Genomic DNA, 10,244 nt, shown 5'->3' with positions numbered 1-10,244 from the left:
TGTCTCCAATCTCAATCAACCATCTTTTACTACCACAACCCCCTAAAGTTCCCTAAAAAGAAAGACCCCCAAACTTGCGGTTAAGCTGGTCGCTAAACGAATTCGAAGGGCAATGGAGGCACCAAAGCCAGTGTACTTCAACCCAGACACGGCAACACTGATTCCACAATCAAGACTCGAACATTTCATCTTAAGGGAATAAGAGAACTCAAACAACCTAGAGCTTGCCAACTGTTTCAGTGAGACCCCCATGATGGTAATATACCTCAACTATCCTATTTCAATTTCAGTTCTCTAGGTTCCCAATGTGAACTCCCAAATGTTTCTATGGCCGAGGAGGTGGGCCTTATCATGCCCCCACTGTCGCCGTGAAAATCCTGGGTTGGAACTGTTGAGGTATCTGCAACACCTTGACAATTTGAGCCTTAAGGGCTCAAATAAAATGGGTTAAGCTCGATGTTATCTTCTTATTTGAAACAAAGGCATATGTTAGTTGTATGGAGTTTGTTAGGAATGCTTTAAAATTTGACAAAAATATTGTTGTTGAAGAAAAGGGCTGTGCTGGTAGCCTGTGCATTATGTGGAGGAATTGCATCTCAGTTACGAAAGTGGAGTTTAATAAAAACCTCATTATGGTCATTGTCTCGGATCCTATCTGTGATTGGTTGTTAATAAGCTTCTATGGATCCCCATGCCACGTAAAGAAGGCAAAAGCTTGGGGGAACTTATTCACGCTGTTGGAAGTCCATCAAGGGCCCTAGGTATGTATGGAGGATTTTAACTTCATCCTTAATGAGGATGAGCAATTTGGAGGAAACACGGGAAGCTCATCAACAACAAATTTCCTAAGGGAGCTAATGTTTGAATTTAATGTTGTTGATCTTGGCTATTCGAGGAATAAATTTACTTGGGCCAAAGGTCAATGGGGTAATGCTCATATAAAGAGAAGGCTAGATAGGGATGTTGCTAGCATCTCGTGGAGATTGGTTTTTCCGAAGGCATGCATTTCTCATCTGAGGGCTATAAAGTCAAATCATATTCCCATTCTCCTTGACACAAGCCCAGAGGATAGTTTTGCTCATAGGCCATTTCGGTTTGAAATAGCTTGGCTTAGAGACAACAGATGCAAGCTTGTTATTAAAAATGCTTGGAAGGCGGGAACAAGAGGGTCTCAATTCATTCAGCTATACAAAACTTAGCTGCTACAAGGGAAGCCCTTAGGAAATGGAACAAAAAAGTCTTTGGCAAATGTCAAGATAGAGTAAATTCCCTCCTCCAAAAAATCAAAGATATTCAGGAAAAAGAGCCGTCGGAAAATAATGCTAGTATGGAAGCAGTCTTGCAGTCTAAACTGACATAATGGCTTTTAAGAAGTGAAATCCTATGGTGCCAGAAATCTAGAGAATTATGGCTTAAGTTGGGAGACAAAAATTCAAAGTTCTTCCACCTGTCCACCATTATCTGCAGAAAACATAACAACGTTGATGCTATTAAGAAAGAAGACGGGAGCTAGATCACTGATTCCAAGTTGATTAGAAATGTGTTTCTTGGAAATTTCAAAAAGCTGTTCCAAGAGGAAGAAGTATATTTTCCAGAGCATCTTGAGCATCTCATTCTTCCTTGCATCACGAAAGAGGAAAATGACAACCTTCAAAGAATTTTATCTTCGGGGGAGATTAAGGATTCACTTTTCCAGATGCAAGACTTGAAAGTACCTAAACCGGACGGTTTCCCAGCATTATTCTATAAGTAGCTCTGGCTTACTGTGGGCAACAATGTCATTAGAGCAGTAACATCTTTCTTTGAGATTAGGTCTATGCCTAGAGAGGTAAATAGTTCCCTGATTGTTCTCATTCTTAAAATTACTAAACCAACCTCTGTTAACCATTTCAGGCTGATTAGCTTATGTAACGTAGTTTATAAGATCATCTCAAAACTTTTGGTCGCAAAACTGAGACCGCTGCTAGATAAGATCATTTAGCTAGCTCAGTCGGCCTTCATACCCAATAGATGGATTGCGGAAAATCAGATTATTGTTCAAAAGCTCCTTCATGGATTCAAATCTCGAAAAACAAAACCGAGACTTATGGCTATAAAGCTTGATTTGCAAAAGGCATATGATAGAGTTAATTGGAGATTTATCAAGACCATCCTACTCCACTTTGGTTTTAATGAGAAGTATACAAATTGGGTTATGGCCTGTGTAACATCTGTCTCATTTGAGGTACTTGTAAATGGTGGCAAATCCAAAAGCTTTAAGCCGAGTAGAAGGCTGAGGCAGGGGGACCCATTATCCCCCTACCTATTCATCTTGGGGTAGGAAGTTTTGTTGAGGTTGATTGAACATGAACTAAACTTGCAAAACATCAAAGAAATCAAATCCAGTATTAGCAGCCCTACTATCACCCATGTAATGTATGCTGATGACATTGTGGTCTTCTCTAAAGCCTCCAATAGAGATGCAGCTAACCTGGTGAAAGTCTTTTGAGGGTAAATGTAATCCAATATTTGAGGGTAAATGTTTGATCCATTACTATTTATGCATCTATTTATTAATAAGCTGCGACAAAATTTAAATGATTGACCATCACTATTTAAGAATTTTATGGTAGAAATTGTACTACAAAGATCCTAATCCGTATGGATGCAAGTGTGTATGTTATAAGCTTGATTAGTGAATGGTGGTTAAATAGATTTGATTCTGCTCAACATATGATATGGTCAAAGAAGTTAAGTTTCAACTAGAGGCCTAACTTGTTACAAAGTTCAACAATTTCAATAAAGATTCTCTGTAACATCTGCCAAACAAATAACCTGAAACCCTTGAATTATTTAAGAAGTACAGGAAATACTTGAGAGAACCACCTGAAATAAGATAAAACTTCCACTCCCAAGCCAAACATTAAAACCAAGCCAATGAAAAATTTCACTGCCTCTAGAAAAAAAGAGAACATGTTCCATATATATCACATCTCTTTTATTTTCAGGCCCAAAAAATAAAAATAAAATAAAGAACAACGATAAACAGTCTGAGAAAATTTAAAAGAGGAGAAAAGTCTATATCCCCGAAATCATAGAAAAATTTCAGACCTTTTCACTGCTTGTGCATTGTGGTAGATCCAAGTGAAGTGAACTATGAGAGTGGAATGAAATTTTTTGTTTAAGTTTTCAGTGTCTTTAGCAAAGTTCATAAAGTTAAGCCTAACATTATGTTTGGACAAAGGGAGATCGGTGAAAAAGGAAAGGTGACCGGAATATACTAAATTTTAGCATATTCCGAATATCTTCCTCTCTACTCTCCTCTCCTTTCATCTCCATTGTTCCAAACATGCCCTAACTTGTATAACCACATGATTTTGCAAAAATAATTCAAATCATAGCCATAGTGCATAACCATGAAAAAATTTGCTGCATAAAGTAACTACCAAATTGCACACCAACCTACTGAACATGTATTTCCACCTTAATGAGGATATCAAGCTAATGATCACAGAGATATCAGCATAGATCAATTTATTTGCTCTTCCCCCACTGCCTCTATTAAGAACCATTAATATTAATAGTACAGCAGACCCCAAGGCAATGATGTCCGTTTTATATTTGGTACAGAAACACCAGCACTGCACCCTTTAAAAAGATGCACAGATTCATAATATTGCTTAACCCCGTACATAGCTGTGAACGTTAAAAATTTAACAGCATTGCCAATTTCCTCAGTATTTCTTTGAAGCCCTCATTTCTTCCACAAACCTCGACATTTAACAAGATCTTGTAGCTAAAGCTGACTTAATAAATAGAAAACAGAATCACATTGTTAACAAACCTACCATTTTTCTCAAAAAGTATTTTTGATCTCCAACTGGCTATTAACTATTGCTTCTTAAGTGCATTCATTTTTGTCCCTGAGATAGTAAAGCTTGGCCCTTCTCACTTTCTTCTTGTCCAGCACCTTTATCTCCTTTATGTTAGGTGAATATCTGTCATACATTACAACAAACGATGAGGATAGCTAAAACCATATATGTGATGCATAAGGAGGTAATTAGTAAACAAACTCCAAAAGTTTGAACTTAGTTTCAAGTTTGATTATAGTTTATTTACATCCATATTCAACCACGTAATTTGAAATTGGGTAAACAATGTTGTTACTAAGAAAATACACCTGTGCAGAATTTAGACAAGAAACTTATAAATTGTTCTTTTATTTTTTCTTTACAGCAAGTGAATGTGAAATCCACTTCATATTGTGGCAACAGAACTGCTAATACTTGTATCAACAAGATTTGTTAAAAACAGCAGAACTGGTAATACTTGTATCAACAAGATTTGTTAAAAACAACACCAATCTTTTCCCCCATGTCCACTTATTAAAAGAATAATTTTACAGATTACTGCTTTTATTATTGACTCCACATCAGTGCATGACTCCACACCCCCCCGCCCCCCGCCCCCCCTCCCCCCCGCTTTTTTATTAATTGAAAAGATAAAAGTGAAACAACTTATTACATTACCAATCATTATATTGGAACTTGGAAGTCTAAGATACACAAGTTCAATAGAATCCTCTCGTCTGTGGTATTTCAAGATTTGATTAACAACGTATTATGCATATAAAAATGACTACTGGCACTATTTAATGTTGACAAAATGATGAGAAGGCTTCTGTGGAACGACTGCTGGCACTATCTAATGTTGCTGCCAAGCCACACGGCAAAAGACAGGAAGTTACTTTTCCAGTTAAAAGCAGCAAGGCCAATGCTTATTAAAGGGCCATATTTACTTAAAAGAGCAAAAAGGAACCTCAAAATACTTACAGCGGGAAGAGAGATTCAACTCCAACTCCAGCCACTAGCCTCCTTAATCTGAATGTAGTATTTAAACCAGCATTACGCCTTGCTATAACAATGCCTTTCAGAACTGAAACACGTCGCTTGTTCTCAGGTACTGTTCATATGAAGGATCATAATGAACAAATTTACTTAACTAACATAACAATAGCAACAACATCCTCTTAAAAAGAATTTGCTATACCACTTTGAGTTGCACAATATAACCAGGTTTTATATCAGGTATTTCTCGGTTCGCCCTGACTTCCTCTACAGCTTCCTTATCTAAAATCTGTGAAGTACAATACCAATTATTATCAAATTGAGGAAAAGAAGATGATACTATTGATTACTATAATAGCAACACAAAGATGCGTGCCTGCATTATGTGCTTGGCAGTTTTATCGAGCCTCTTAAATTTGATCCTGGGAGTTACATCAGGGATAGATGCAGAAGAATCCTGTGAAGCCGATTCAACAGTATTTTCAACCGTTGTAATGCATCTGCTAGAGAAAGGAGGTAGCACAGCTGCCCAATGTAACAAAACTGGCCTAGAACTTCTGCTTGACACTGATACTGAAGGCATGCCATTATTAGATGGTGTTGCCATAGCTGCTTGGGAGCCGATTCTTGTCTGCAAGAACAAATTTGTAAACATCATACAAAGATGTCTTGATTTGAGAAAAAATAATAGCTAATAATTCACCAAAAAAAATTTCCTCCACAAATAAATGTTAAACAATGTAAACCATGAAGTGTAATCACCCAACTGCACCTTTCTAATTCAAAGTATGAAATGCATAAAGCTCATTGGCTAATAATTAATTTTCCCACAAATTGGTAAGCATAAAATGCAAGTTAAGTGAAAGAAGTTCTGCTGGTATCAATTCTCTAGATTTCAAAGTCACAGAGGTGGAGTAGAAGACAAATAACTGGCGAACACAACTCCGAAAATCTTCAGGAATAGCAATAAAATTCAGTATTTACTATTGTTGAGGCCAATTTATTATGTGGTATGGCCATTCATACTTCCTAAAATCAATTTCCCAAGCCCCAAACCTAGGAAGAATTAAAAATCTTAAATTGGGAGTTTCAGTAAGGTTGGGTGAAATGGTTAAGTGGAGTTATTGATAACGCACTTTACCCAATTATGTTCCTTGATTATTTGAAGTCGGCTTTCCCAGTTTTAGGTGGTGGTGTACCGAGGATCCTAGCCCTAATAGTTTTGACAGTTGTCCTTACTTATATGAACTATAGGGGATTATCTATTGTGGGATGGCTTGCTGTAATTTTAGGGATTTCCTCACTTCTTCCTTTTGTGGTTATAGGGATTGTCGCATATCTGAAGCTAGAGCCTTCCAGATGGTTAGAGGTAAATCTACATGAAGTGGATTGGAATTTGTATTTGCACACTCTATTTTGGAATCTAAATTATTGGGACTCAATAAGCACAGTTATTGGTGAGGTGAACAACCCAAAGAAAACTCTTCCGAAGGCTTTGATTTATACTTTGATATTGGTGGTGCTTGGTTATTTCTTCCCTATTTTGATTGGTACTGGTTCTGTTCCAATCAATGATGATTTATGGACCAAGGGGTATTTCTCTGAAATTGCTAAAATTCTTCAGGGAAATTCATTGAGATGGTGGATCCATGCTGCTTCAGCAATGTCAAATATGGGCTTGTTTATAGCTGAGATGAGCAGCGACTCTTTCCAGCTTTTGGGTATGGCAGAACGGGGGATGCTGCTTGAGTTATTTGGTAAGAGGTCTCGCCATGGAACTCCTATGATTGGAATTTTGATTTCAGCTGCTAGTGTGCTATTACTGTCATTGTTTAGCTTCCAAGAGATTGTAGCAGTAGAGAATATCCTATAATGTTTTGAAACAGTTTTAGAGTTCATCTCATTTGTATGGTTAAGAGTCAAACATCCCAGTACATCTCGGCCTTACAAGATACCTGTGGGAACAGTTGGAGCCATTTTTATGTGTATTCCTCCTACCATATTGATCTGCGTTGTGTTGGCCTTTTCCACAAGTAAGGTGTTATTTTTAAGTCTTTACACTATCATGGTTGGGCTTGTGATGTAGCTGTGTCTCAAATATGTTGAGAAAAAGGGATGGATCAAGTTCTCCATCAATTCCAACCTCCCAGATCTTTCTGAAATTCTCATGCCACAATGATGAAGTTGATAGAGAGATTTAGAATGAATGTTTTGGTTTGGCCATTATTTTCTTTCTTTGGTTAGCATCATAGGTAAGTAATGTTTGTCATCTTGCAATATTGAACTGATATGTTACTATTTATTCTTTAGGTAATGCCAAATTTAGTTAAACATTCTGAATGTGCAGTTAAGTGGGTTTTTACCTTTACTTTGCATGAAAATCTTCCTTTGATTATGTTTTGTTTTCTAGTTCATGAATTGTTTTCACCTTGAAATTTTCAAGCCCATCCTTGTCTTTGATTTTAGATTCATTCAGCAAGATTTGGAAGACATATGGTCCTCCTTTAATCACTCAAACCATGAACCAGTCAACTGCTCTTGTTCAGGATATGTATTAGTTTGTTGAATAAATTGAGTTTGCTTGATAGTACTAAATGTGCAGTTAAGTGGGTAAAAATTTCAAGGTGACAACAATTCATGAACTAAAAAACAAAACATAATCAAAGGAAGATTTTCATGCAAAGTAAAGGTAAAAATCCACTTAACTGCACATTCATAATGTTTAACTAAATTTAGCATTACCTAAAGAATAGATAGTAACATATCAGTTCAATATTGCAGGATGACAAACATTACTTACCTATGATGCTAACCAAAGAAAGAAAATAATGGCCAAACCAAAACATTCATTCTAAATCTCTCTATCAACTTCATCATTGTGGCATGAGAATTTCAGAAAGATCTGGGAGGTTGGAATTGATGGAGAACTTGATCCATCCCTTTTTCTCAACATATTTGAGACATAGCTACATCACAAGCCCAACCACGATAGTGTAAAGACTTAAAAATAACACCTTACTTGTGGAAAAGGCCAACACAACGCAGATCAATATGGTAGGAGGAATACACATAAAAATGGCTCCAACTGTTCCCACAGGTATCTTGTAAGGCCGAGATGTACTGGGATGTTTGACTCTTAACCATACAAATGAGATGACCTCTAAAACTGTTCCAAAACATTATAGGATATTCTCTACTGCTACAATCTCTTGAAAGCTAAACAATGACATTAATAGCACACTAGCAGCTGAAATCAAAACTCCAATCATAGGAGTTCCATGGTGAGACCTCTTACCAAATAACTCAGGCAGCATCCCCCGTTCTCCCATACCCAAAAGCTGGAAAGAGTCACTGCTCATCTCAGCTATAAACAAGCCCATATTTGACATTGCTGAAGCAGCATGGATCCACCATCTCAATGAATTTCCCCGAAGAATTTTAGCAATTTCAGAGAAATACCCCTTGGTCCATAAATCATCATTGATTGGAACAGAACCAGTACCAATCAAAATAGGGAAGAAATAACCAAGCACCACCAATATCAAAGTATAAATCAAAGCCTTCGGAAGAGTTTTCTTTGGGTTGTTCACCTCACCAATAACTGTGCTTATTGAGTCCCAATAATTTAGATTCCAAAATAGAGTGTGCAAATACAAATTCCAATCCACTTCATGTAGATTTACCTCTAACCATCATGAAGGCTCTAGCTTCAGATATGCGACAATCCCTATAACCACAAAAGGAAGAAGTGAGGAAATCCCTAAAATTACAGCAAGCCATCCCACAATAGATAATCCCCTATAGTTCATATAAGTAAGGACAACTGTCAAAACTATTAGGGCTAGGATTCTCGGTACACCACCACCTAAAACTGGGAAAGCCGACTTCAAATAATCAAGGAACATAATTGGGTAAAGTGCGTTATCAATTACTATTGGATTATTATCTAAATCACTGTATAATAAGTTAAAAAAGATTCTTAAAAAAAAAAAATTGCTTGAAGACTTTGTCATTGTCAAAATGATTTAAATCTTTAATAGGTCTTTTTGTAATTTTAGAATTAAAACAGTAGACTAGGATCTTTCCTAGTCCTATGGTTACTTCTAAACCTTTTATTTAGGCTCTGGGATAATCCTAAGCCATGGCTTTTAGTTCCCAGTGATATCTGAAGAGATCTTTATCGATTATAAAAATTTAGAATAATACTTGAAAATTTCAGTAGAGATATCTTGGCTTAAATACCATAAATACTGATCTAGATATTGGGAAAAATATCAAAAAACTTAAAATTATTGATATAATGTAAGTTTTTTTTTTTTTTTATAGAAACAATATATAATGTAAGTTATAATATATAAACAAAAATGGATTCTAGTTAGTTTAATTGGTAAATTTTTTAATGATTGAATAAGAGATTCAGGGCCAGCCCTTCCCTTAGGTGAATTAGGCAATTGCCTAAGGCCCCAAGTGAAAGGTGGCCAAAATTTTAGAAAAGAATGGGTAGTAAGGGCAAAAACAAAATTTAAAAAAAAAAAATTCAGTTTCAGATGAATTACAAAAATCTGACACATTCTTTTAACCAAAAAACAAAAATTGGTCAAAAATAACATTATTAGCCTCTAGACAAACCAAAAATCAACCAGATAAACTACAAATTCAGTCTAAGAGATTAACCACAAAACAATCACAAATCAAAACAAATAAAACAACTCAAATCCCTAAAAATTTTACCTCTCTCTCTGATCTCTGCCTCTCTCTGTGTCAGTGTCTCTCATTCTCTCTGATTCTCTCCACTGTTCTCAACTGCTCAAGCAAGCTGCAAGCTTTCTACGCTTCTCTCATTCTTTCTCTGAATCTGATTCTCTGCAGTCTGCTCTCCGCCTCTCTCAACTGTTCGCTGTATCAGACTATCAAGTATAAATATTTGGGGCTCTCTTCATTTTATGTGTTAAGATAATAAGATAGATTGGGCCTGTTTCTGTTTTGTTTATGGCTGGACGTTAGGGTGTAAATATTTTATTTGGGCACCGTATCTGTTTTGTTTGTTTGGGCCTTCATTTTTTTTTTTTTTTTTTTTTTATTTTAATATTGTGTTTATATATATATATATATATATGTATATATTTTAGTTAGTGGTAATATATTGAATAAGTCTTTATTTATGCATGTTGGGATTGTTAAAAATTTGTTATTGTTCGGTGAAACTACAACAATATTTTTTATATAAATCAGGTTCTATTTCTCATTTGCTCTACATTTGAAAGTTATTTTTTATTTTAGTCTTTATAAATATATTGTTTGATTAGAAATGTCTACTAGAAAATATGCATCTGGATATGAAAAACTTAAAAAAAAGAAAAAAAAAATGAATTGATTCTCAAAAAGGATTAATGGATAAATTTGTTATTAATAATA

At 35.7% G+C, this 10,244-nt stretch overlaps 2 protein-coding genes and 1 pseudogene across 2 annotated transcripts; 2 read left to right on the top strand and 1 right to left on the bottom strand.

Moving 5' to 3' along the window:
• The first annotated feature begins 767 nt into the window (after positions 1 to 767).
• Positions 768 to 1,199, top strand: LOC111990913 (uncharacterized). The gene has a single exon (XM_024022678.1). It carries the CDS (start codon positions 768 to 770, stop codon positions 1,197 to 1,199), a length of 432 nt encoding a protein of 143 aa, XP_023878446.1.
• Positions 1,200 to 3,420: 2,221 nt separating this feature from the next.
• Positions 3,421 to 9,761, bottom strand: LOC111990927 (large ribosomal subunit protein bL19cy-like; annotated as a pseudogene).
• On the top strand, positions 6,125 to 7,036 carry LOC111990912 (polyamine transporter RMV1). Its single transcript, XM_024022677.2, is given in 1 exon segment — positions 6,125 to 7,036. A coding segment is annotated over 1 exon segment (516 nt). The 5' UTR covers positions 6,125 to 6,492; the 3' UTR covers positions 7,009 to 7,036.
• Positions 9,762 to 10,244: the final 483 nt, after the last annotated feature.

This window comes from Quercus suber, unplaced genomic scaffold, assembly GCF_002906115.3.
Source record: "Quercus suber isolate HL8 unplaced genomic scaffold, Cork oak 2.0 scaffold_357, whole genome shotgun sequence".
NCBI lineage: Eukaryota > Viridiplantae > Streptophyta > Magnoliopsida > Fagales > Fagaceae > Quercus > Quercus suber.
This window is presented reverse-complemented; position numbering and strand designations above follow the sequence as displayed.

Excerpts from the sequence above, each read along its gene's own strand:
- LOC111990913 (XM_024022678.1), top strand. The coding sequence starts at position 768 with ATGGAGGATTTTAACTTCATCCTTAATGAGGATGAGCAATTTGGAGGA.